This window comes from Eucyclogobius newberryi, unplaced genomic scaffold (assembly GCF_026437365.1).
Source record: "Eucyclogobius newberryi isolate DKJ021-1_F unplaced genomic scaffold, fEucNew1.0.hap1 SCAF_5, whole genome shotgun sequence".
NCBI lineage: Eukaryota > Metazoa > Chordata > Actinopteri > Gobiiformes > Gobiidae > Eucyclogobius > Eucyclogobius newberryi.
Genome location: NW_027316167.1, coordinates 5211002 through 5238918, shown reverse-complemented (window position 1 = coordinate 5238918; position 27917 = coordinate 5211002). Strand labels below are relative to the sequence as shown.

The 27917-nt window shown below is 48.5% G+C and overlaps 2 protein-coding genes and 1 non-coding gene across 3 annotated transcripts; 2 read left to right on the top strand and 1 right to left on the bottom strand.

The window, feature by feature from the left end:
- Positions 1 to 146: 146 nt before the first annotated feature.
- vps35 (VPS35 retromer complex component) lies at positions 147 to 11932 on the top strand. Its single transcript, XM_072464881.1, has 17 exons — positions 147 to 217; positions 1389 to 1484; positions 1654 to 1750; positions 1855 to 1978; positions 2055 to 2237; positions 2305 to 2524; positions 2905 to 2988; positions 4114 to 4223; positions 4301 to 4397; positions 5570 to 5718; positions 6572 to 6779; positions 7754 to 7909; positions 7983 to 8105; positions 8186 to 8365; positions 9017 to 9256; positions 9327 to 9470; positions 10207 to 11932. The coding sequence occupies exons 1-17, from the start codon at positions 215 to 217 to the stop codon at positions 10384 to 10386; spliced, it is 2394 nt and encodes a 797-aa protein (XP_072320982.1). The 5' UTR covers positions 147 to 214; the 3' UTR covers positions 10387 to 11932.
- Positions 11933 to 12844: 912 nt separating this feature from the next.
- cunh16orf87 (chromosome unknown C16orf87 homolog) lies at positions 12845 to 18028 on the top strand. Its single transcript, XM_072465105.1, has 4 exons — positions 12845 to 13137; positions 14360 to 14462; positions 15839 to 16015; positions 17531 to 18028. The coding sequence occupies exons 1-4, from the start codon at positions 13072 to 13074 to the stop codon at positions 17647 to 17649; spliced, it is 465 nt and encodes a 154-aa protein (XP_072321206.1). The 5' UTR covers positions 12845 to 13071; the 3' UTR covers positions 17650 to 18028.
- Positions 18029 to 19494: 1466 nt separating this feature from the next.
- Positions 19495 to 19623, bottom strand: LOC140381791 (U6atac minor spliceosomal RNA). Its single transcript, XR_011931282.1, has one exon. It is a non-coding gene; the product is annotated as a U6atac minor spliceosomal RNA (small nuclear RNA).
- Between the last annotated feature and the right edge of the window lie 8294 nt (positions 19624 to 27917).

The following is a 27917-nucleotide window of genomic DNA, read 5'->3' as shown; positions in this document are numbered from 1 at the left end:
GTTTTATTTGTATGTTTTATTTGTTCTTTTTATGCCGCTCCACATATATTTGCTTTATTCATTTAATTTGCGGTTTCCTCTCGCGCGCCGTTCCTCTCACGGCCGCTGGGGGTCGCTGCAGGCTCACAGAGGAACCGGAAGTGACAGTCCCCGCAGCTGCAGGTCACATGACAGAAGATTCCGCTGCACCGCTGCTGCTACATCTCTTCTGATCATGGTAAAGACGCGGTAACAACACGCCGGGATCGCGACAACCGCATTTACCGCGGATTCGAACGCAGACGGACCGCGCTCGCGCCGCCACTTCCGCGTCTGTAGTGGCTCGCGTCACTCCGCCGTTGACAGCCGCGATGCTAAACGCTACGGCTACTTCCTTAAAAAATGTCAACGCCGCGCGCTGCGTTTGCTCCATTTGACAGTTTGAGTCGCTTGAACCGCGTCGCGTCGAGTCGCATCACGCGTCTTGTGTTCGGTTGTGCGGGTTTGGCTCGCGCGTGCTTTCTGGAGGAACGCGCGCACGGACAGCTGTTAGCACGGACGCGTTAGCTGTTAGCCAAACAGCCAGGATTCTTTGCGATTTTGTGTGATTTTTGTGCGATTTTTGCGCAGATAAATGTCACGGTCGTGCGACACTGTCTCCTGAGTGTAATCATGGTGTCACTTTGCACGTTCCACTCGTGTTTTATTATAATTATGAATGATTATGGCTCGCGAACGGGGCGGAGTCGGTGCCATACGTTTGCAAAGTGTCCAGAACTACAACTGTCACTAGTGTAAAGATGTTTGTTTGTTCTTTTGAGGCAGTAAAATATTAAACACAAAACATTCTAAATGATTGAAAAGAGGCAGAAGTGAAGTGGATGTGATTTCGATAGAGAAACTGTGATAAACTTCAGAAAAACACAATCTATGAAAGGAGTTTGATGTCAGAGTCTGTTTTAAAGACATTTGTAATAGTATTTTACGTCATTTTTATGTAATGGGAGATTGTGATCTGATTTTTAGGGTTTGAGCTCACTGTATGCATTCAGTTTGTCAGATTTATTACGTTAAGGACAATTTTACAGTCAGAAAATGTCTTTACACACTCTGGTACAGGGATGATGACCCAATCCACCCTGGAAACTGTTGCTATCTCAATTAGAAAGACTTCAAATCAGTTCCATTTAGAGCTGATAAGTGAAACGTTCCACAAGTTTGAACATTGTGATGGTGGAGCATTTTAAAGTGCTTTTGGACATCATTTTATGTTACTCCGCCCTTGATCTTTTGTATCTACTTCATTAAGGGCAATGTAATGCACTTTAAAAACCCAAATTGTAATAGGTCCATGTAATGACGGGTTGTTTGAAGCAGGTTTGACAGTTGTGTCTGTTTGTCTGCTGCAGCCGACCACACAGTCTCCTCAGGACGAGCAGGAGAAGCTTCTGGATGAGGCTGTGCAGGCTGTCAAGGTCCAGTCCTTCCAGATGAAGCGATGTCTGGTAAATGAAACATCACCATGAATTCTGCGGCTCGAAACTGAAGTCAAGCATTTTTAAATAAGTGTTGAAATCTTGTTTGTTTGCGCTGTAGCTCGCGCTGTAGCTCCTGCTGTAGCTCCTGCTGTAGCTCCTGCTGTGGTAACCAGTCAGACTTGTCTTGTATTTACAGGACAAGAACAAACTGATGGACGCTCTGAAGCATGCCTCCAACATGCTGGGCGAGCTCAGGACGTCCATGCTTTCTCCAAAGAGCTACTACGAGCTCTGTATCCTTTCACTTCTGGTGCTCCAGGATCAGGATAAACCCAGATGTAGCTCCATAAAGTGTTTAGATGATTTGGCGTGAGGTTTCTTAACAGTGGGTCTTCAGACATGGCCATCTCAGACGAGCTCCACTACCTGGAGGTGTATCTCACTGATGAGTTTGCCAAAGGGCGTAAAGTGTCGGACCTGTACGAGCTGGTGCAGTACGCGGGCAACATCATTCCCCGGCTGTGAGTCTGGTTTATGTACTTTACACATGACCCTGTGCACACTGCTCACAGCCACGGCGCCGCTCGTCTGTTGCAGCTACCTCCTGATCACTGTGGGCGTGGTGTACGTGCGCTCCTTCCCTCAGTCTCGGAAGGACATCCTAAAGGACCTGGTGGAGATGTGTCGAGGGGTGCAGCACCCTCTGAGAGGCCTGTTCCTCAGAAACTATCTGCTGCAGTGCACCCGCAACATCCTGCCTGACGACGGCGAGCAGCTCGAGTATGAATGAGCACCCCACATGTGCAGAATGTGCTCACGAGACTGACACATGTGCTTCTTCTCTCAGGGGCACAGAGGAGATGACGGGAGACATAACCGACTCTGTTGATTTTATCCTCCTGAACTTTGCGGAGATGAATAAATTATGGGTCCGAATGCAGCATCAGGGACACAGCCGAGACCGGGAGAAACGGGAGAAGGAACGGCAAGAACTCAGGATTTTAGTCGGCACAAACCTGGTGCGACTGAGCCAGCTGGAGGGCGTCAACGTGGAGAAGTACAAACAGGTTTGTCCTATACGCGGATGTACACGACTTCATACTTATATGAAGTATTATTCATCAGGTGAAGGGGGGAAACTACGAGGCAAAGGGTTTCATTTGACTGCATAAGTGGCTAGCACTCTCGCCTCACAGCCAGAAGGTCACGGTTTAAAGTCCCGGGCCAGACCAGGACTAGCTCAGGATCTGGAGATGAGCGAGCGCTGCACGGTGGCGCCCCCTGCTTATGGGCAGTGGCATTGAAGGATGGGTCAAACGCAGAGGACAAGCGTAATAAAGTATAAAAAAACAAGTGTACCTCAACCATAAGTAGCACATTAAATATTACATGAACGTCTATTGTGCTTTGGGTGTTTGCCAGTGTCTGACTCTTCGTTGTTCCTCAGATCGTTCTGGCTGGTGTTCTGGAGCAGGTGGTGAACTGCAGAGATTCCTTGGCTCAGGAGTATCTGATGGAGTGTATCATTCAGGTCTGTGTGTATTTGCATTCAAACATCCGGCATTTTAGCTGAAAATGATTAAGTGCTCGTGTTTGTAGAAAGATTACACGCTTGATATGATCAGTCCTGTTCTATGCACCTCATTTGTGTGCGTATTGGATGTTTTTTAGCTTCTTCAAAGAGCTTTGTCTAGTTTTTTGCCTACTCTACAAACAGAAATGACCGTAAATCTGGTTTATACCGTAAGCTACACCTCCGGTCGATACTTTAGGAATAAAGTATGTATAAATAAAGCTCCCCACTTCGCCTGGACTCACCCATCCCCCCCAGCACACAGTCACCCTGCCATCCACTGACTGTCACAGCAGCACAGGTGAGGAGTGAGCTGAAGAGGATTAAAGTGAGGAGGGCAGCAGGACCTGACGGCATCAGCCCCAGGCTCCTTAAGTCCTGCAGATGACCAGTGTGGAGTTATGGAGCATGTCTTCAACATGAGCCTGAAGCTGAGGGTGGTACCACAGGTCTGGAAGACCTCCTGTCAGGTACCTGTGCCCAAGACACCGCGCGCCAAAGACCTCAACACCTATGCTGGACCATGAGTGTCGCCCCCTGCAGGACACTCTGTCCCCTGCAGGACACTCTGTCCGCTGCAGGACACTCTGTCCGAGACTGATCCACCCTCGCTGTGTGAAGGAGAGGTTTCGCAGGTCTTTCCTTCCTGCTGCTGTCAGACTTTATAACAAACACTGTTAGTCCTGTACACTTGCAATACTGACCAAACCATGTGCAATTACTGTCGTGATCACATGCAATGGTATTTATATATATATTTATTTTATCTTTATTATTTTTCCCCTCCATCCCTTGTTGGGAAATGGGAGTTTTTGTTTATAGAAGATCTTCTACTGAGTGTTTTTCAAACTTCCGTGATCCGTGAAAGTGATCTGTTCTTTTCCTCTGTATCTACCTCTGTATCTACCTGCGTTGCAACAATGAAATTTCCCCATGTGTGGACAATAAAGGAATATTTTATCTTATAACCTAAGAGTTTGTACATTGTAAAGGGCGAGTGTTGTTGTGTTGTGTTGCTGCTCGTGTGTGTGTTTTAGAGCTAGACCTTCTGTTAGCGCCGCAGTTTGACCTTCTCCTTCTCAGGTCTTTCCCGACGAGTTCCACCTTCAGACCCTCAACCCTTTCCTGCGATCGTGCGCCGAGCTGCACCAACACGTCAACGTCAAGAATATCATCATCGCTCTAATCGACCGGTACACAAGTCTGACACAGTTATATAAAATACTGGTTTCACGGAGCGTTTCCCGATGACTCTATATTATATTTTCAGCCTCGCCCTGTTCGCTCATCGAGAAGACGGCCCGGGCATTCCAGCTGAGATCAAACTCTTCGACATATTCTCACAACAAGTCGCCACAGTCATCCAGGTAACGCTCGTGTTTTACTCACGATACGGTTCATTTAGACACAGATTTCACACATTTGAGTTATTGGATCGGTGTTATTGAGCGGGTTTCTATGTTTTAACCGGGATAAAACGGTGTTCGCTCATCCAAAACATACCTGGAGTTGTATTTATTTATTATTGATTGCATTAATCAGAATCAGAAAGCAGTTTATTGCCATTGTCAGTCAACATAATTCATAAACCAAGAACTTGCTTTGGCTTTAAGGTGCAGCGTACAACATTGAATAAACCATATGAAAAGGGGCACGCATAAGATTTAGAATGTACAAATAAATACGCTTGTTTGATGAATCGGTTTAGCCAGTCCTCTCCCTCTGAGACACAAAAGATTCAGACAGTTTTGTGACATCATAAGTCGAGGCCAAGATCCCAGTGCTGTTTTTTAAGTGCGTAAAACATCACCAATATGTTATAATAATGTATGTGAGAAACGTCTGCGCTTTCTGTTCACCAAATATATGTTCTAAAATATGAGATGCTAAAGCAGAGGTATTGGAGCTGTTTAAAGGCCACAAACGATACAAAAAGTGCATGGAATTTGTCCTTGAGCATGTCCTCCTTCTCTGGTATCGTGACAAAACTGATCAATGTAACTTTAAAACAATACAGAGTTAAAGGCGGTATGGACAATTTTTCGGCGATTTGAGAACGCGGGCGGAAGTGCGCATGTGCACTCCCCCGTGCGGACTGATACAACACACACATGCGTTTGTTTATTAGCGCAACGGAGCGCATCGCTCGTCTCCCGTAGATTTCTGTCCACTTCTGCGTCAGCTCGAACTGTCTTTCTCCGTCTTCATTTTGCCCCGTACACTGAGGGAACTATATTATGATAGATCCATGCGCTTAGGCACGCGGAAACGTGGGGACGAGCCTGACGCGGCTGCAGGTGAGCGGTAGGTGCGTTTTAAGATTGATACGTGGCAGGACAAATGATTTATCCACGCCACGAGGAAATATAATAAAAAAAATTGCTGAAAAAAATCGTCCATACCACCTTTTAACGAAAGTGTTTGCACGATTGTCTGTAGATGGATCTATTTACTTTGGCGTTTGAGTAAAACGTAACTCCTGAGGTAGAATACGATCCTTGTGTGGTTTCTGTGACGCTGACGTGTTTGTGGCGTTCAGTCTCGACAGGACATGCCCTCAGAGGACGTGGTGTCTCTCCAAGTGTCCCTCATAAACCTGGCCATGAAGTGTTACCCGGACCGCGTGGACTACGTGGACAAAGTGTTGGAGAGCACGGTGGAGATCTTCAACAAACTCAACTTGGAACAGTACGTGCGCTCGCCTTCTTCTCGTACCATCGTCAGGTCCTTTTTCATGTTTTACTGTGACACTATTTACCTGTTGCACACGCTTTTCCAAAGTGGTTTTATACTACACACGCCAAATAAACTATAAATTTAATATAAATGCTCAAATAACCATCACTACTCGGCTAACCAACTTTGAGACTAGCAACTTTTGTTGAGCTTTTTGTATTTGTTTATCCAATTCCAGCTTAATCAAAATTAAAAATGTTCACAAATTCAACAATATTTAGTTTACTCATGCTAAAAAAGTTAAAACTCAGTGGGACTTTCCTGGTTAAAGGTCAAATCCAAAATCTGTTCAAACGTTTGTTTCTGATATGTATGGTTGCAATGCTTAATCATATTTGGATAATTGTAGTCGTTATTTGGATTGTACTGACTCTAAAACACATTCCAAAAGACCTGTTTATGACAAAGACAGTGGCATTATTAAATCAAAATGTCACGACTTTTATCAATAATACTTTTAAGCCTTCAATCACCATATTCCCACGTTTACTTGGTTGATGATGATGTCGTTTAAAAAGCCTCGACGTGCAACAGAAATAACAATTTGACAATTCGACTGCTAAAAAAAATAACCGTGTTTTGCAGCATTACTAATTGTCGACACAATTAACATCGAATTTTAAACCTTTTGCACGTAAAATAGATGATCCCAATTGTGATGAATGGGGAAACGTGCTGGAAATGTGGCGTGCGACAGGAAGCGGCGTCTCGTCTTTAGTGAAGCAGGATTAGCGTCCTCTGGTGGCTCCGTGCTCACTGCCCGCTCACTGCCCGCTCACTGCCCTCTCTCCTCCGTGTCCCGCAGCATAGCGACCAGCAGCGCCGTGTCCAAAGAGCTGACGCGGCTCCTGAAGATCCCGGTGGACTCGTACAACAACATCCTGACCGTGCAGCAGCTGAAGCACTTCCCGCCGCTCTTCGAGTACTTTGACTACGAGTCGCGCAAGAACATGAGCTGCTACGTGCTGACCAACACGCTGGACTACAGCACCACCATCGTGGCCCAGGAGCAGGTGAGTCCAACCTGACCACGCCCACGAGTCTCCATCATATGGAGAATAAACTGGAACAAATGAGACCTTTATTACCGTGTGGCATTAGCATTACTGTGGTTATGTTAGTTATGAATCTGCCATGTTTTTGAGTATTAGAGGGTCCGAGAGGTCAAGATTATGGCCCCGCCTGCTCGGTGCCAGAAGTACATTTTATATTCATTCTGTATTAAATGTTTGACTGCTCGCTCTGGGTTGATCGCTCACAGTTTGCACAATGAGCACAAGACCTATCATTTTATTTAATTAAAACTGTTTGAGAACTTTGTAAAACGTTTAAATTCTGGTGAACGTTTTAATAACCTTTTTAAAGTCTTAAGTTTATGGACATTGGTCGCTCATTTTGCCTTTAACTCATATTATTTGAGTGTTTCCAAATCCCAACGGCAAAAATGACCCACTGCTCACGATAATATCACGATTTTGTGATAGATGTAATCAATATATTGCTCATGATATTCTACGATATATATCACTATTTTTTTAAAGACCCAAATATATTCAAACATTTTTCTTTGTTAAACCTCGACCGGCACAAACTCGCAATGAAACACGCCAATTTTAATCGTCAAAATGTCACATGGTTTGTTTCCTTTCTTCAAACGAGCAGCAAAATTGTCGTTCGGTCACACAATAACACGGGAAATTATACCAAAAATGACTCTCGGCGATACATCGACACAGCAGCCCGCGATATCGATACTGTAACACCAAACCAAAGCCAAAACATCAAAATAATATGTATTTTGATGAGCCAAATAGTGATGTTTTGGCTCACCCACAGGGGGCGCTGTTGAGCTCCACTGTGAGAAGAAACATAATGATACAACAATTATTCTCATTATTGTCACGGATTCGACCCACTGCACTTCCACTTCCTGTACACCGAGTTGAGCCTTGTGGTCACTCGTGTCCTTCCTGTCCCTCCCTCTCAGGTGGATTCCATCTTGAACCTGGTGTCGACGCTGATCCAGGACCAGCCGGACCAGCCCTCGGACGAGCCGGACCCGGAGGACTTCGCCGAGGAGCAGAGCCTCGTGGGACGGTTCATCCACCTGCTCCACTCCGAGGACCCCGACCAACAGTATCTGGTGAGCGCCGCGTCTCCTCCTCTGGGACGAGCCGCTGACCAAAAACACGTCTGAACTCGTGTCTCTGTGTCAGATCCTGAACACGGCGCGGAAACACTTTGGCGCCGGTGGAAACCAGAGGATCCGCTTCACGCTGCCGCCGCTGGTGTTCGCCGCGTACCAGCTGGCCTTCAGATACAAAGAGAGCGCCTCATCGGTCATACTCGCTCCGTTCCTCGCCCTTCACCTGTCCCGGGCCGTCGCTGACGTTCATGCGTGTCTCCTGTCTTTTTGTAGGACGACAAGTGGGAGAAGAAGTGCCAGAAGATCTTCTCCTTCGCTCACCAGACCATCAGCGCGCTCATCAAGGCTGAGTTCGCCGAGTTGCCCCTCCGGCTCTTCCTGCAGGGGGCGCTGGCCGCGGGCGAGATCGGCTTTGAAAACCACGAGACGGTGGCGTACGAGTTCATGTCCCAGGTACTGACCGCGACGGGCGTTTGTGCCGTTCACAGAGCTCCACTCCGGTCCCTGCGCCTGGCAACGTGTCCTGCTGTTGTGTCATGAAGCAAGGCACTGGCACTGGCACACTAATGATGATGGAGAAGGGACAGACATGAAGCAGACTTTGTTCTCTCATCAGTAACATACTTATCTCCCTCTCAGCCTCAGAAAGGGCTTGCTTCCCGCAGATCTAACTTGTCATTTTGTTAAGTGTAATGCTGTGGAATTCAGGAGTTCAGTAAGGCTGTGACATCGCCATGGAGACCAGCATTCAGTCAAAACAACAGGAACAAGCTGAGAAACCAAACTGTTGTTAAATGTGCTCGTTTTACAAAAATAAAACCGTTTTAAATCTGCTAAACTGGCCAAAGTACGTCTGTGGGCCATGTTGCCTGTCGCCATGTTTTGGTCCATCCTTTTGACTACAATACTGCGTTGTGATTGGTCAGCCGGCTCAAACCAGCTGGCCCTTGGTGACCGTCTACACTGCCTGTCCAAAACAAAAAGCCCCCACAAACAAGGGGCACACGCTCTTTAGCTTTGGCTTAGTTTCAATAACCGTCTGCTTCTTTATTTTTCATGAATTGATCTCGTCTCGATGAATTAAAAAATGTCCATATTTCTCAGGCCTTTTCTCTGTACGAAGACGAGATCAGCGACTCCAAAGCGCAGCTCGCCGCTATCACGCTGATCATCGGGACGTTCGAGCGCATGCGATGTTTCAGCGAGGAGAACCACGAACCCCTGAGGACTCAGTGCGCCCTGGCAGCGTCCAAGCTGCTGAAGAAGCCTGACCAGTGCCGAGCGGTCAGCATCTGCGCTCACCTCTTCTGGTCCGGCCGCAGCACCGAGAAGAACGGCGAGGAGGTAGGACGCTTCTGACCCCGCCCCCTCCACGGGGCCCGAGTCTGAGCGTGTTCTTTTGTTTCTCCCTCAGATCCGCGACGGGAAGAGAGTGATGGAGTGTCTGAAGAAAGCCCTGAAAATTGCCAACCAGTGCATGGACCAGTCGCTGCAGGTCCAGCTGTTCATCGAGATCCTCAACAGATACGTGTGTTTCTACGAGCGCGAGAACGACGCGGTGAGTCGCCCGTGTGAAAACGCCGGGCTTTTTATGATCTCAGTTTACAATGTCAGTCATGTGGCGCGTGCAACCGTGTTTTAATATACTTAAGTGACGCAACGAGGTTCACTCAAGTATGAAGAACAGAGGAGACGACATGGAGCCAGCGGCGTGTTCACATCAGTGTGCAACATAAATAAACTTCAATAAAACTGTATTATTATAACTGTGACAAATAAAGACAAAATAATAGGAAATGGACACTTGGAACAAAGGATTACAAAATCCAGTGCGCTGTTAGCATTCTAGTTGTTAGCATGCTAGTTGTTAGCATTACAATAACTAGCTGCGTCCGGATGTCCATGCTGGTCCTACAGAGGGGGCTCTACAGGGCTATTTTTGTGCTGTCCAAATGTCCAGCAGGTGAAAAAGTACTGCCCTCCAAATGTCCCACAATGCACCTTTAAGCGTAGTGTCCAGTGCTGTTCACTCGGTCAGTAGAGACCACAGAGTCTTTAACTGGACAGAATGAACGAGCTGGACATAACGCTTAAACTGTTATGTCGTTCTCTTAATTAAAAGATCACAGGCCAAGTGTGATAATCCAGTCGGTTTGTTTACCGTGCGAGCCACATTAAATACATAAATCACATCTTTAGGACACAAACATATTAGTTCTTAGTTCCCTTCTGGTGTGCTGGTTCTCAGAGGCGCCACTCGTGGCACATGTTTTAGTTTCTTTTCTCTTTTGAAGGTCACTGTCCAGGTCCTGAACCAGCTGATCCAGAAGATCCGAGAGGACCTGCCCAACCTGGAGGCCAGCGAGGAGACGGAGCAGATCAACAAGCACTTCCAGAACACGCTGGAGCACCTGCGCCTGCAGCGGGAGTCCCCTGAGACAGAGGGCCCGGTGTACGAGGGCCTGCTCCTATAGGCCTGCTCCTGTAGGCCCGCTCCTATGGGCCCCCTGCGCTCCTATAGGGCCCCTATAGAGGGCTCGAGGGCCCGCGCGCCCGTATAGCTATGGCTAGAGGGCCCGCGCGCCCCTATGGCTAGAGGGCCCGTGCGCTCCTATAGGGGCCCCTGTAGGCCACATCACACATGAATCCGGGGCTTGACATTAACCTGGAGGGAAAACACTGTAGAGTGTCAGACTTGGACAGTTTTACTTCTGCAGTTTTGACTTGAGCCAAATGACGATAAAATGGGGAAATGAAACAAATCACACGTTTATGAAAAGAGACGAAACACATCGTCCTATCGACCGCTTACTCGACCAAAAGCTCTACAAATATGAAGTTTCTCCATGTCTGACTCTCAAAAGACGACGACTGCTCAGGAGTTCAGACGCGCGCCAATAAAGCGTGTGTTTGTGTCTCAGATGTACAGGTCAGATTAAAGTCACTCCAGCTCCTTTTCACTGTCGTCACAGTTTAATCTCAATAAAATAATGAATCGACTGCTCCGAGGATCACAGCGCTAAAGCTACACACACCGCCCCAGGTTTGTGTTGGGCTGGATTTATCCAAACATCAGGACAATGTGCACCACAAAGTCATTCAGCCAAATAATTATATGAAAAATAAATCTAATTCCCGACTTCAAATGTCTTTTCCTCGCCGTTCAGTTTAACTTTTACATTTCAAACACGTCTCTGCGCGTCGACATTTGAGAGACTGAAACACGAGCTGCTAAACGGCACGAGAGGAGACGCGACTGACCGCACCAACCGCTCCGACTGACCGCTCCGACCGACCGCTCCGACCGACCGCTCCGACCGACTGAGCAGTGGCCATGCTCACCCGACCATTTGCACCCATTGAAATTCCAGTAATGTCACGGCTGTAAGTTAATGTCAAGCCCCGCGCGTAACACCCGACACTAGAACATGATTCCATCCGCCGAGACGCGCGCCACAGTCTGAGCGCCACAGTCTGGAGCCTGCCCGCCGCGCGCCCACAGTCTGGAGCCCGCCGCGCGCCCACAGTCTGGAGCCCGCCGCGCGCCCACAGTCTGGAGCCCGCCGCGCGCCCACAGTCTGGAGCCCGCCGCGCGCCCACAGTCTGGAGCCCGCCGCGCGCCCACAGTCTGGAGCCCGCCGCGCGCCCACAGTCTGGAGCCCGCCGCGCGCCCACAGTCTGGAGCCCGCCGCGCGCCCACAGTCTGGAGCCCGCCGCGCGCCCACAGTCTGGAGCCCGCCGCGCGCCCACAGTCTGGAGCCCGCCGCGCACTCTCGGTCACGTCACTGCCTCTTCCTCTCACACGTGTTTCCATGTCACATGTCTCTCTTCTGCTCTCACACGTCTCTTCGTCCTGACATCTCTCGTTAGTTAGAGCGCAGCTTGTTTTCCTCTGGAAGAGTTATTACTTCAGTTTTGTTATAAATTGCATAAATGCTTGTAAAACAGATTAAAAATAAATAGTGATTGACTAGTGAAATTATTGTCATGTAACTGAAATAAAAGTTATCCAATAAAATGTGTGTCGAGTAATCGTGTCCGGGAGGCTCTGACTGTTGCCACGGCGACCCGGCCCAGACTCCAGAGGGAAGTTTAGCAGAAGGTTTTTTGCAACAAACTTGGATTTCAGGGGGAAAAGATTTATGAGTTTACGTATCTGGCCAGAATTTGTGATTTTTAAGCAATTGTTAATAAAATATGAACTATAACAGAAAAAAACATTTGTATCACTCGTTGGGTGAAGCCATTTATTATTATTAAATCATAATGACAACAAAAACTACCAACATGATTATTTAGATTTGTTTTTCTTTTTACGAGAAATGAGATGTTACAACATTTTCCCTAATTGAATCATGGCAGTATAATTAATTGAGGTATCATGAAAGCTAGAGCGAAATCACCATGGTAACCTAATGTAAATAACATCCATGGCCGGTTCGCAGCCATGTTGTGAGTGTAATCTACTGAGGAACTTCACTTTTTCTTAAAAATGTTCATAATTTAACTTTTTTTTAAATTTCGTACTTTTATCTAAAGCCCGTGTTCTGCCAAACTAATGAGAAACATGCTCATTAAAATCGTTTTATACTCTACTTATACTATACTTGTAAAAAATAATCATCTAATGTTCAGTCCATATAAAAAAATGATTAATTCAGCATAAAATAGACCAGTACGAGGAATATTATTTTTTAATAACTAAACGAAAAATAATATTCTATAATATATAATTTAACCCTGTTTATTTCATCTTTTATAGTAGAATTCTGGTGCTCTTACATTTACAAGATGGCCGCCTCAATCGCCATGGCAACAGCACCGCAGCTCTCTAGTTGTATCATTGATTGTTCCGCAGCTCGTACTGTTTCAACTCCCGCTCGCCAGGGGGCGATAATCCCGCTGCAGTCGCATAGTCGCTCCGCGTCTGCACCTGAAGGAGCCGGAGCTGCCGGAGCCGCGCCGGGGGGGGCAACACTTCTGGAGCCGCGGCTAAAACGACCCTCTAAACATGTGCACCCGGGACTGCGCCGCCTCCGCACGGGGCCGCGGGCGTTAACGGGCCGGTTCCTTCACGCTGTCACACGCTCCCGGGCCCCGTAGTGTCGTTTGTCTGGTGCCGGGGCCTGGTGCCGCCGCGGCCCCGCCACATCAGCGCAATGTCCGCGAATAAAACAAAGAAAGTCAAAATGGCGACCAAATCCTGCCCCGACTGCGACCAACAGGTGAGGAACCGGTTAACCGAGCGTCGAAATGTCACGGGAACCGAACGTGCGGCGGAAATCGGCGACCAAAACCATATTTCGACGACGATTAATCGACCAATTGTGACTAATTAGTCATATTCCGATGATCGTAATCGTTTGACTGAACATAACTTTTCATAACAAAGACATTTATTAAATCAAATCGTGGAAAAAATAGACTTTGTTCCATCTTTAAGTCTTTATTTGTCTTAAATGTCTTTAAAAGTCTCAGTTTGCCGTCGCTTGGCTCGTCGACTGATGGAATAATTGACTTTTTAAATAGTTGTTAGTTGCAGCTTAAATATTAATCTCCCCCAGAATTAAACTGTTTGTGTTGGTCACGTGTTCAAAGTTACTGAAATAACAAGTTGTATTTCTAACAGAGTAGAAAAGTACTTTTACATCAGTACAAATTTAGCTCTGGGCGATTTAAAAAGGAAAAAAAAACAATGATTCATTTTTTCATCTGTAGTATTATACAAGTATTAAATATTATATTCTTAAATGCACGGCCTGTTCTTTTGAATTTAAACTGAATAAATAAATAAAAACAACACTTTCTCTTCATTTTGTCAAGTTTGATTACATCACTAACAACTAAACATAACATGATGAATATAAATATGACAAGTTAAGTATTGCAGTATTCTTACACTGTTTCCTGCTTGATCTGAAGTACAGGAAGTAAATAAACTAAATAAAGTTTATGGACTTTAATCACTTTGTAACACATTAAAGGGGACGTATTACTGTAATAAGCTTTTACCTCGTTAGCGGGGAGTTTCCTCAGCGTTAGTTTACTTCAAGTTGTATTTTGTCTTGTCGTGCAGCTGAGGCTCCAGTGCTGTGAAAATCCTGTTTTCACCCACCCCCTAGCCCCGCCCACATGCCTGTACTCAGTGGGGACGCTCCTTAAATACATCACGTAGCAACGTTTCAAAGATAAAAACGTAAATAACATAATAAAAATGTGCCGCTCGTTACGGTGAAACGTCACTATGAAGAGGCGGGGCTTATCAGAACAGGAAGTCACCCAAACTCTTTTTTTACCACTTCTATTAAGCCGTTTTAGATCTTTAAATGTATCTATTTTAATCATGTTTACGCTAATATTTTAGTGCTCGTTTGACCGCTCTCCTTTGTGCTCGTTTGACCGCTCTCCTTTGTGCTCGTTTGACCGCTCTCCTTTGTGCTCGTCCAGATTCCGGTGGCGTGTAAGTCGTGTCCGTGCGGGTTCGTCTTCATCAGCCGTAAACTGCTGACGGCGCGGCTGAACGAGCGGCCCTCGTCCCCGGGACTGGCAGGTCAGTGGACTCGCTCACTGGCCGCGCCCCCTTCAGGCCAGCGGCGGTCACTGCACACGCGCTCACAGGCCGCGCCCCCTTCAGGCCAGCGGCGGTCACTGCACACGCGCTCACAGGCCGCGCCCCCTTCAGGCCAGCGGCGGTCACTGCACACGCGCTCACAGGCCGCGCCCCCTTCAGGCCAGCGGCGGTCACTGCACAAGCGCTCACAGGCCGCGCCCCCTTCGGGCCAGCGGTGGTCACTGCACACGCGCACAGGCCGCGCCCCCTTCAGGCCAGCGGCGGTCACTGCACACGCGCTCACAGGCCGCGCCCCCTTCAGGCCAGCGGCGGTCACTGCACACGCGCACAGGCCGCACCCCCTTCAGGCCAGCGGCGGTCACTGCACACGCGCACAGGCCGCGCCCCCTTCAGGCCAGCGGCGGTCACTGCACACGCGCTCACAGGCCGCGCCCCCTTCAGGCCAGCGGCGGTCACTGCACAAGCGCTCACAGGCCGCGCCCCCTTCGGGCCAGCGGTGGTCACTGCACACGCGCACAGGCCGCGCCCCCTTCAGGCCAGCGGCGGTCACTGCACACGCGCTCACAGGCCGCGCCCCCTTCGGGCCAGCGGCGGTCACTGCACATGCGCTCACAGGCCGCGCCCCCTTCAGGCCAGCGGCGGTCACTGCACACGCGCTCACAGGCCGCGCCCCCTTCGGGCCAGCGGCGGTCACTGCACACGCGCTCACAGGCCGCGCCCCCTTCGGGCCAGCGGCGGTCACTGCACAAGCGCTCACAGGCCGCGCCCCCTTCGGGCCAGCGGCGGTCACTGCACACGCGCTCACAGGCCGCGCCCCCTTCGGGCCAGCGGCGGTCACTGCACATGCGCTCACAGGCCGCGCCCCCTTCGGGCCAGCGGCGGTCACTGCACACGCGCTCACAGGCCGCGCCCCCTTCGGGCCAGCGGCGGTCACTGCACAAGCGCTCACAGGCCGCGCCCCCTTCGGGCCAGCGGCGGTCACTGCACACGCGCTCACAGGCCGCGCCCCCTTCGGGCCAGCGGCGGTCACTGCACACGCGCTCACAGGCCGCGCCCCCTTCGGGCCAGCGGCGGTCACTGCACACGCGCTCACAGGCCGCGCCCCCTTCGGGCCAGCGGCGGTCACTGCACACGCGCTCACAGGCCGCGCCCCCTTCGGGCCAGCGGTGGTCACTGCACACGCGCTCACAGGCCGCGCCCCCTTCGGGCCAGCGGTGGTCACTGCACACACAGTTTATGGATGTCTATTGTAAGATTAGAACCTTTAATTGTCCAACAATCGGGACATTTGAATGTTGCAACTCAAAGAACAACAGAACAAACACATGCATCAAAAGTCAAACATTTCTTCACAGATCAGCTGGAGTCAAAGCGGCGCCGGACCGAGCGCATCCGTAAAGACCGCGTGGAGTCGTTACCTAGCGACATGGAGAACAGGAGGAGCGCACGGCCCAGTTGTCAAGGAGACCCCATCCGGCGGGGGCGGGGCCGGCCCAAGACCGTGGGCCTCAAGAAAGTGGACGACGACAGGGGTACAACAGCGCCAGTGTTTAGCCTCATTTAATCTGATTAAACCTGAAACACCTACAGTTAGTATGACGACATATGTAAAGCGCCCCCTGCAGGTCGGATGACTCGTTGAATTAAAATGCAGTTAAAGGAATTATGGAGGATTTATTTTGGTCATTTCCTGGTGGCGTGGACAGTCGATAAGTCCTCCCACATGTTAATCATCTCTTGCATCCTACTGCACACCTGCAGCCTCGTTCACCTTTCCATGGCTGTGCATGTGTGGTTGATGTGCTGGTGTGTGTTTAGTGAGTTCCTCCAGTTACAGGCTGAAGACAGAAGAAGACTGAGCTCAGAAGAGACGGAAATCTACAGAGACGAGAGATGATGCGATCTGTCCAGCTGATGTACACACTAACGTGTAGCAGCGCGGCTGTTGGTGCTCACGCACGGGGAGGCGCTCGCACGGGGAGTGTGCACACGCACGGGGAGTGTGCACACGCACGGGGAGTGTGCACACGCGGGGGGAGTGCGCTCGCGCGGGGGGAGTGTGCACACGCGGGGGGAGTGTGCACACGCACGGGGAGTGTGCACACGCACGGGGAGTGCGCTCGCGCGGGGGGAGTGCGCACACGCGGGGGGAGTGCGCTCGCGCGGGGGGAGTGCGCTCGCGCGGGGGGAGTGCGCACGCGCGGGGGGAGTGCGCTCGCGCGGGGGGAGTGCGCTCGCGCGGGGGGAGTGCGCTCGCGCGGGGGGAGTGCGCACGCGCGGGGGGAGTGCGCTCGCGCGGGGGGAGTGTGCACGCGCGCGGGGGGAGTGCGCTCGCGCGGGGGGAGTGCGCACGCGCGGGGGGAGTGCGCACGCGCGGGGGGAGTGCGCGCTCGCGTGGGGGGAGTGTGCACACGCGCGGGGAGTGCGCTCGCGCGGGGGGAGTGCGCGCTCGCGCGGGGGGAGTGCGCTCGCGCGGGGGGAGTGCGCTCGCGCACGGGGACGGGGGAGTGTGCTCACTTTTCAAAAAGCAGTTGCTTGAGTTCTCAAATCGGCGAAAAATCCTCTTATTCCTTTTAAGTAAAATATATTTAGAATTTTGCTTAAAACAATTTCAGAGATTTGCCAAATGTTAAATTTTCTTCCGTTGACACAAAGTCTGAATCAGTCACAGAAACTCCGGTTATTGCAATGGTGAAATCACAGAATCTCTGAAATGTTTTTAAAATAAAGGACTTTGTAAAAGCCTCAAACTTTTCCCTTAATTCTTAAAGCAAACAGCAGAAGGCGTCTTAGCGCTCCCTCCTCCTGTGTTGCCGGGCGGCAGTGAGGGCCGATCATTGCCGCTTGCAGCTATATTTATTATTATTTTGCTTCTAAATTAGTCGTAATTATTATTTTTTGGTCCTTGTGATTATAATGTGCTCTGAATCATTCCTGATCCCTACAGGAAGTGTTTGATCTCATTAGCTTTCTAAGTATGTTAAGTATGTTTAATGAAAAGTGCTCACTGTGTTTATGTTTGTGTTTGTTTATGTTTGCGTTGCCAGAGAAACAGGAGAAGGAGGTGGACATGTACGCCAGTCTGTCTGACGAGAAGGCCTTTGTGTTCTCTGTGGCTTTGGCTGAAATCAACCGGAAGATCCTGGGCCAGAGATTGATCCTGTGACATCACCTGTGACATCACCTGTGACATCACCTGTGACATCACCTGTGACATCACCTGTGACATCACCTGTGACATCACCTGTGACATCACCTGTGACATCACCTGTGACATCACCTGTGACATCACCTGTGACATCACCTGTGACATCACCTGTGACATCACCTGTGACATCACCTGTGACATCACCTGTGACATCACCTGTGACATCACCTGTGACATCACCTGTGACATCACCTGTGACATCACGGGCTGATCTGTGACATCACAAAAGGACTGAGGCGGATCGTGTCCTGGATTCTTCTTCTTTTTACACAAATACCTGCTAAATAAGTTCAGACTTTTGAGACGTTAAACTCTAATAAACATATATATTTTTGTGCTTCATGTATTGGTTATTGCAATATGTGTTTTTTAAACAGAGGTTGTTATTCTAGATGATGTATTACATTTCTATTTAGGATCAAATATGCCAATGATTGACACGTTCTGACTGTGGAATGTGGAATGTTTACAATGAAAAGGTGCTGAATAAAAATTTATGGGACTTGATTTTTCAGAATTGAAAAAGAAACTCGATTATTCAAATTTTAAAATGCAATTAATGAAATAAAGTGCACAGAGAAGGTAAAGTTAAATGAACATTTATTGATAAATTTGTGGTCCAGATAATACAGGGTGTATTTGTATATAGGCCGTGGCTGCAGAGCCGCGGCTCTAGACACTCCCTTGTATATAACTATATACTTTCCCCCATGATTATGAGAGAATATGGACCTGTCTAAAAAGTATTCAGGAGAAAAGTATGTTTTATGCAACAATTTAATAATAATAATATCTTTTATTTATATAGCGCTTTTCAGTGACCCAAAGACGCTGAACATAATAAAAAAGGGGGGGGGTATTTACAGACAGGGGGGACAACACGTACAATACACATTAATATACAGATAAAATGAACAAGACAGAAGAAGTAGAGAGAAAAAGATGGGGATGTAACAGGGGGTAGAAGAGTAGGCAATGGGGTAGAGGAGGCTAGGGGTAGGGGAGGTCATAGGCTTGGGTGAAGAGGTATGTTTTGAGGCGGGATTTGAATGTTGTGAGTGAGGGAGAGTGGCGGACAGGTTGGGGGAGGGAGTTCCAGAGTCGGGGTGCTGTTCGGGAGAATGCTCTGTCGCCAAAAGTTTTGAGTCGGGATGTTGGTGCAGTCAGGGTGAGAGAGGAGGAGGATCGGAGAGCTCGGGTGGGGCGGTGGGGGATGAGGAGGTCAGACAGGTAGGGGGGGGCAAGGTGGTGAAGAGCTTTGAAGGTGAGGAGGAGTATTTTAAAGTTTATGCGCTGCTTGATGGGGAGAGAGTGGAGAGAGCGGAGAACGGGAGTGATGTGATCACGGGACCGGGTGTGGATGAGGAGGCGGGCAGCGGAGTTTTGGACCATTTGGAGTCTGTGGAGGGAATGGGAGGAGATGCCAGTGAGGAGGGAGTTGCAGTAGTCGAGGACATTTTGAGGACATTGGCCCATTCAAAATATATATTTTCTTTTAAAGTGTCAGTTGATATGGCAACCGTCTGGAGCCATCATTCTGAGGCGTACGGACTCTAGTACGAGTCCTCTGAAGTCAGAAGTACGAGTCCTCTGAAGTCAGAAGTACGAGTTCTCTGAAGTCAGAATTACGAGTCCTCTGAAGTCAGAACAGGCTGAAGGATGCATCACTGTGCATGGGTTTTTGAAACAGTAAAAAAGAGGATATATGTTGTTTTAAATTGTTAATATGGAAACAATATGGTGGATATGTTTCCATAGTGATGAAGAGTGATGTTAGGTATAAAACGTGGTTAGAGATTAGAGTAAAAAACGTGGTTAGAGATGCCGCAGAGTAAGCGGCAGTGCCTTAACCGTATGTGTGTTGCGGGCCCCAGGGGGCCGTTTCCATCCTTGTCAAGGGGAGTGCTAACCTTCTCTCCTTTCATACAACACGTCTGTAGAGGGCGGGGCGCTGCTTTATAAAGGGCACATCCGGACACACGCGCTCGCTCATGGTTGTAGTTTTACTATAACAATAATAATAATCCAAATATTATATATGTCACATTTGTGGTGAATTAAAAAGCACGTGTGTTCCTCATTATGCGCGTACTTTGCGTTTAAACACTATTTTATACCGTTTTACCTCGTTTTAGTGACATACCCACAATACATTGCGAGACAAGGCTCCGCTTTTTTAAAACACGACTGCGTCACAAATGTATCTAAATAGGCCATGTTTGTTTTACTCACATGTAAAACATGTTACAGTCACTTTTATTTGTTCAAAGATTTGTTTTTAAAGATCCACGCGCGCGTCTTAAAATAAACGTCACGGTTTAGTGACGCTGTGACTCATTCCACCGCAGGAGGGCGCGTTTGGCTCAGTGTAACCGGCTGCCAAGACTGAAGGGACTGAGGCTGGCACAGGACCACCAACCCAAGACCACCAACCCAAGACCACCAACCCAAGACCACCAACCCAAGACCACCAACCCAAGACCACCAACCCAAGACCACCAACCCAAGACCACCAACCCAAGACCACCAACACAAGACCAACAACACAAGACCAACAACCCAAGACCACCAACACAAGACCACCAACACAAGACCAACAACCCAAGACCACCAACACAAGACCCCCAACCCAAGACCACCAACACAAGACCAACAACCCAAGACCACCAACACAAGACCAACAACACAAGACCACCAACACAAGACCACCAACACAAGACCACCAACACAAGACCAACAACCCAAAACCACCAACACAAGACCACCAACCCAAGACCACCAACACAAGACCACCAACACAAGACCAACAACACAAGACCACCAACACAAGACCAACAACACAAGACCAACAACACAAGACCAACAACACAAGACCACCAACACAAGACCAACAACACAAGACCAACAACACAAGACCAACAACACAAGACCAACAACCCAAGACCAACAACCCAAGACCACCAACACAAGACCACCAACACAAGACCAACAACACAAGACCAACAACCCAAGACCACCAACACAAGACCACCAACACAAGACCAACAACCCAAGACCAACAACCCAAGACCACCAACACAAGACCACCAACACAAGACCAACAACACAAGACCAACAACCCAAAACCACCAACACAAGACCACCAACACAAGACCACCAACCCAAGACCAACAACACAAGACCAACAACCCAAGACCACCAACACAAGACCACCAACACAAGACCAACAACACAAGACCAACAACACAAGACCAACAACACAAGACCAACAACACAAGACCAACAACCCAAGACCAACAACCCAAGACCACCAACACAAGACCACCAACACAAGACCAACAACACAAGACCAACAACCCAAGACCACCAACACAAGACCACCAACCCAAGACCACCAACCCAAGACCAACAACACAAGACCAACAACCCAAGACCACCAACACAAGACCACCAACACAAGACCAACAACACAAGACCAACAACCCAAGACCACCAACACAAGACCACCAACACAAGACCAACAACACAAGACCAACAACACAAGACCAACAACACAAGACCAACAACACAAGACCAACAACCCAAGACCAACAACCCAAGACCACCAACACAAGACCACCAACACAAGACCAACAACACAAGACCAACAACCCAAGACCACCAACACAAGACCACCAACCCAAGACCACCAACACAAGACCAACAACACAAGACCACCAACCCAAGACCAACAACACAAGACCAACAACCCAAGACCACCAACACAAGACCACCAACACAAGACCAACAACACAAGACCAACAACCCAAGACCACCAACACAAGACCACCAACACAAGACCAACAACACAAGACCAACAACACAAGACCAACAACACAAGACCAACAACACAAGACCAACAACCCAAGACCAACAACCCAAGACCACCAACACAAGACCACCAACACAAGACCAACAACACAAGACCAACAACCCAAGACCACCAACACAAGACCACCAACCCAAGACCACCAACACAAGACCAACAACACAAGACCAACAACCCAAGACCAACAACCCAAGACCACCAACACAAGACCACCAACACAAGACCAACAACACAAGACCAACAACCCAAGACCACCAACACAAGACCACCAACCCAAGACCACCAACCCAAGACCAACAACACAAGACCAACAACCCAAGACCACCAACACAAGACCACCAACACAAGACCAACAACACAAGACCAACAACCCAAGACCACCAACACAAGACCACCAACACAAGACCAACAACACAAGACCAACAACACAAGACCAACAACACAAGACCAACAACACAAGACCAACAACCCAAGACCAACAACCCAAGACCACCAACACAAGACCACCAACACAAGACCAACAACACAAGACCAACAACCCAAGACCACCAACACAAGACCACCAACCCAAGACCACCAACACAAGACCAACAACACAAGACCAACAACACAAGACCAACAACACAAAACCACCAACCCAAGACCAACAACACAAGACCAACAACCCAAGACCACCAACACAAGACCACCAACACAAGACCAATAACCCAAAACCACCAACACAAGACCACCAACCCAAGACCAACAACACAAGACCAACAACCCAAGACCAACAACACAAGACCACCAACACAAGACCAACAACCCAAGACCACCAACACAAGACCAACAACACAAAACCACCAACACAAGACCACCAACCCAAGACCAACAACACAAGACCAACAACCCAAGACCACCAACACAAGACCACCAACACAAGACCAACAACCCAAGACCAACAACACAAAACCACCAACACAAGACCACCAACCCAAGACCAACAACACAAGACCAACAACCCAAGACCAACAACACAAGACCACCAACACAAGACCAATAACACCATTTACAGGCACTTTACTCAGTCAGTTATATTCTTTATGTTCTATGACATAGTTATAGTGTTTAGTTTTGGATCAATAAAGTCAAATTGAAAATATTACAGCACAAGTTTCCTTAGTTTTAAATGGTAAAACTATCGTCTGACTTCAGCTTTTAGAAGGAGTCACACTACAGATTTACTCAACACAGACTCAGAAACAGAGAAGGATAAAGAGTTCAGATATGAAAGTCTGGTTATTATTGTTGACTGGTTTATTTAGCTCTGAACATTGTAACATCATGTGCAGATCCTCTGTATGATCCGTGTCATGTGGCTGTGCAGATCCTCTGTATGATCCGTGTCATGTGGCTGTGCAGATCCTCTGTATGATCCGTGTCATGTGGCTGTGCAGATCCTCTGTATGATCCGTGTCATGTGGCTGTGCAGATCCTCTGTATGATCCGTGTCATGTGGCTGTGCAGATCCTCTGTATGATCCGTGTCATGTGGCTGTGCAGATCCTCTGTATGATCCGTGTCATGTGGCTGTGCAGATCCTCTGTATGATCCGTGTCATGTGGCTGTGCAGATCCTCTGTATGATCCGTGTCATGTGACTGTGCAGATCCTCTGTATGATCCGTGTCATGTGGCTGTGCAGATCCTCTGTATGATCCGTGTCATGTGACTGTGCAGATCCTCTGTATGATCCGTGTCATGTGGCTGTGCAGATCCTCTGTATGATCCGTGTCATGTGGCTGTGCAGATCCTCTGTATGATCCGTGTCATGTGGCTGTGCAGATCCTCTGTATGATCCGTGTCATGTGGCTGTGCAGATCCTCTGTATGATCCGTGTCATGTGGCTGTGCAGATCCTCTGTATGATCCGTGTCATGTGGCTGTGCAGATCCTCTGTATGATCCGTGTCATGTGGCTGTGCAGATCCTCTGTATGATCCGTGTCATGTGGCTGTGCAGATCCTCTGTATGATCCGTGTCATGTGGCTGTGCAGATCCTCTGTATGATCCGTGTCATGTGGCTGTGCAGATCCTCTGTATGATCCGTGTCATGTGGCTGTGCAGATCCTCTGTATGATCCGTGTCAGGTGGCTGTGCAGATCCTCTGTATGATCCGTGTCATGTGGCTGTGCAGATCCTCTGTATGATCCGTGTCATGTGGCTGTGCAGATCCTCTGTATGATCCGTGTCATGTGGCTGTGCAGATCCTCTGTATGATCCGTGTCATGTGGCTGTGCAGATCCTCTGTATGATCCGTGTCATGTGGCTGTGCAGATCCTCTGTATGATCCGTGTCATGTGGCTGTGCAGATCCTCTGTATGATCCGTGTCATGTGGCTGTGCAGATCCTCTGTATGATCCGTGTCATGTGGCTGTGCAGATCCTCTGTATGATCCGTGTCATGTGACTGTGCAGATCCTCTGTATGATCCGTGTCAGGTGGCTGTGCAGATCCTCTGTATGATCCGTGTCAGGTGGCTGTGCAGATCCTCTGTATGATCCGTGTCATGTGACTGTGCAGATCCTCTGTATGATCCGTGTCATGTGACTGTGCAGATCCTCTGTATGATCCGTGTCATGTGACTGTGCAGATCCTCTGTATGATCCGTGTCATGTGACTGTGCAGATCCTCTGTATGATCCGTGTCATGTGACTGTGCAGATCCTCTGTATGATCCGTGTCATGTGACTGTGCAGATCCTCTGTATGATCCGTGTCATGTGACTGTGCAGATCCTCTGTATGATCCGTGTCATGTGACTGTGCAGATCCTCTGTATGATCCGTGTCATGTGACACCATAATGATCATGCACACTGGTGTCACATCAATACTCCAGTCTATTATTATTATTATTATTGACTCCAGCTTCTTACATCTGCAGTTTTGTCTCGTTTGATTGGTCAGCAGCTCGTCTCTGGCCTGACTCCGCCTCTTTCCTGCTGGTTAAACCTCATTTTTAAGAATATAACACAATATAATATAGATCCATGAACACAACGACGCGCGGCTCAGACAAACACAAGTCGAGACGTAACTTCAGACAGAACGTGTTTTTAAATCATTTACAGCTGATTTGTCCCTAAATAAGTTCCCGTCACGTGACATCACAACATTCTAGAACTTTTATAGCTTCAAACAGACAGAACTCACTGTGTCGGATTATAGATTATTTATGGTTCATATCTCTGAACAAAAACTGACACAAAGTCCAACATCTTCTCTGTCAGTTTCACAAAGTCGTTCAATGACTTTAACACATGAGATTAATACGACAGATTGTGGAGCAGATTTAAAACAAGAAATGATAAAGTTCAACATTTGTGAATTTCTATTTTAGATATTTGTTTAGTGGAATAACAGCTCCTCCCACAGAGGCCTTCACCTGATGACATCACTACATTCCACTGAAAACAACCGGTTTGTAAGTTATTTTCTTTTATTCGATGAGAAATACACGTTTTAAAATGAACCATGTTTGAAGTTAAATTTGATGATGGATATTACACAATTAAAGCGTATCTTATATTTAAAGGTGCAATGGACGATTTTTCGGCGATTTGAGAAGGCAGGCGGAAGTGCACATGCCACTCCCCCGTGCTCATGCCACTCCCCCGTGCTCATGCCACTCCCCCGTGCTCATGCCACTCCCCCGTGCACATGCCACTCCCCTGTGCACATGCCACTCCCCCGTGCTCATGCCACTCCCCCGAGCTCATGCCACTCCCCCGTGCTCATGCCACTCCCCCGTGCACATGCCACTCCCCTGTGCACATGCCACTCCCCCGTGCTCATGCCACTCCCCCGAGCTCATGCCACTCCCCCGTGCACATGCCACTCCCCCGTGCTCATGCCACTCCCCCGTGCTCATGCCACTCCCCCGTGCACATGCCACTCCCCCGTGCTCATGCCACTCCCCCGTGCTCATGCCACTCCCCCGTGCACATGCCACTCCCCCGTGCACATGCCACTCCCCCGTGCTCATGCCACTCCCCCGTGCTCATGCCACTCCCCCGTGCACATGCCACTCCCCCGTGCACATGCCACTCCCCTGTGCTCATGCCACTCCCCCGTGCACATGCCACTCCCCCGTGCTCATGCCACTCCCCCGTGCACATGCCACTCCCCTGTGCACATGCCACTCCCCCGTGCTCATGCCACTCCCCCGTGCTCATGCCACTCCCCCGTGCACATGCCACTCCCCCGTGCACATGCCACTCCCCCGTGCTCATGCCACTCCCCCGTGCTCATGCCGCTCCCCCGTGCTCATGCCGCTCCCCCGTGCACATGCCACTCCCCCGTGCTCATGCCACTCCCCCGTGCTCATGCCACTCCCCCGTGCGCATGCCACTCCCCTGTGCACATGCCACTCCCCCGTGCACATGCCACTCCCCCGTGCTCATGCCACTCCCCCGTGCTCATGCCACTCCCCCGTGCTCATGCCACTCCCTCGTGTGGACTGATACAACACACACGTGCGTTTGTTTATTAGCTCGACGGATCACATCGCATCTCTCGTCTCCCGTAGATTTCAGTCTCTTCTGAGTCAGCTCGAACTGTCTTTCTCCGTCTTCATTTTGTCCCGTACACTGAGGGAACTATATTATCTCTCTCCCTCACTCACAACATTCAAATCCCGCCTAAAAACATACCTCTTCACCCAAGCCTATGACCTCCCCTACCCCTAGCCTCCTCTACCCCATTGCCTACACTTCTTCCCCCTGTTACATCCCCATCTTTTTCTCTCTACTTCTTCTGTCTTGTTCATTTTATCTGTATATTAATGTGTATTGTACGTGTTGTCCCCCCTGTCTGTAAATACCCCCCCCCCTTTTTTATTATGTTCAGCGTCTTTGGGTCACTGAAAAGCGCTATATAAATAAAAGATATTATTATTATTATTATGATAGATCAATGCGCTTAGACACGGGGAAACGTGCTGCTCATGGGGATGAGCCACACGCGGCTGCAGGTGAGCGGTAGGTGAGTTTCACGATTGATACGTGGCAGGACTAATCGGCCGTCCACGCCACGAGGAAATGAGACTCAAATTTGGGCCAAAAAAATTGTCCATTCAACCTTTAAGATAAAAATTAAAAATTAAGCCAGATTTAAATCTCTAAAAGTTTATTTTGTTGATGTATCGATCTGTCTGAAAATTGGCCCATTAATAAAAAAATTGGCACATTTTTATGACTTCAAACTTAAATAAATCAGTCTGAGAATAAAATATCTACAAATGATTCTAGACGTTCCATTAAGTCTTGTTCTTAACATGATTTTACCACTTTAAGTCTGGCTCTTTATGTCGCTACAAGATAAAACATATATTGTAAGAAAACAGCCTTTGAAGTAACAATATTCATAAAAATAGTGGATTCAATAAAATAATAAAACATTTTAGGAGTAGATTTGACCATTTTGTTGTGTAAAAGATAAAATAATAAACAGGTGTGCAAAAGAGTAAAGGTACCGCTTTAAAAAAATCCACTTAAGTAAAAGTTTTTAATGTACTTTTAGAGTCAAAAGTAAAAAATAAACTGTTAGAGTATTAAAAATAGTGATTTTTATTAATAATTATGTTGATTTCTGGTCAACAAAGGTCAATTCCAATCAATTCCTTAATTTTCTAGTGAATTTTATGTGTATATTTTTGTATCTTTATACGTGTTCTTTATGCAGACGCTCTCCATAAACGTGTGATAAACTGCTTTTTACTTCATGCAGTGGAGCAGAAAGTACAAACACCCGCTCAAATGTAGAGAAATAAAACTAAAAACAAATATCTAGTGTACAAACTACTTAAAGTACAGATACTTAAGTACATTACAGTTTCCACCACGGCTCAAATCACAGAACACAAAAACTTCGCCCTTAAAAAAACACGCCACACGCCACAGTCTCCAGGCCTGTGTCGTCAGCGTGTGCGTGTGGTCAGACCGGGGCAGGATTATCTGACCGCTGCCCCCCTCACACTGGACATACCCTGGGCTCAGCGGACCCTCTCCTCATCGCTGTGACATGTGTTTGTTCAGGAGCCGCACACAGATCTGCTGCTCCGGCAGAAACCTTTACAACGGCCCCGGGGACATCAGCAGTTTGATTGTGTCCCCCTCGTCCGCCGCTGTCCTCGGCCCCCTCCGTCCACCACCGTCCAGTCAGTCTGTCGTGGTCCTGTGTCCTGTGATGAGTCGGAAAGCCCGCACCGGACACTCTGTGCAGTGTGTTTGAGAGAACTTTTCACAAGTCCATGTCCGTTGTTTTGCGCTGTTTGTTTATTTGTTTGCGATAAGGACTTGTTTGTTTGTTTGTTGGACATCTGGACG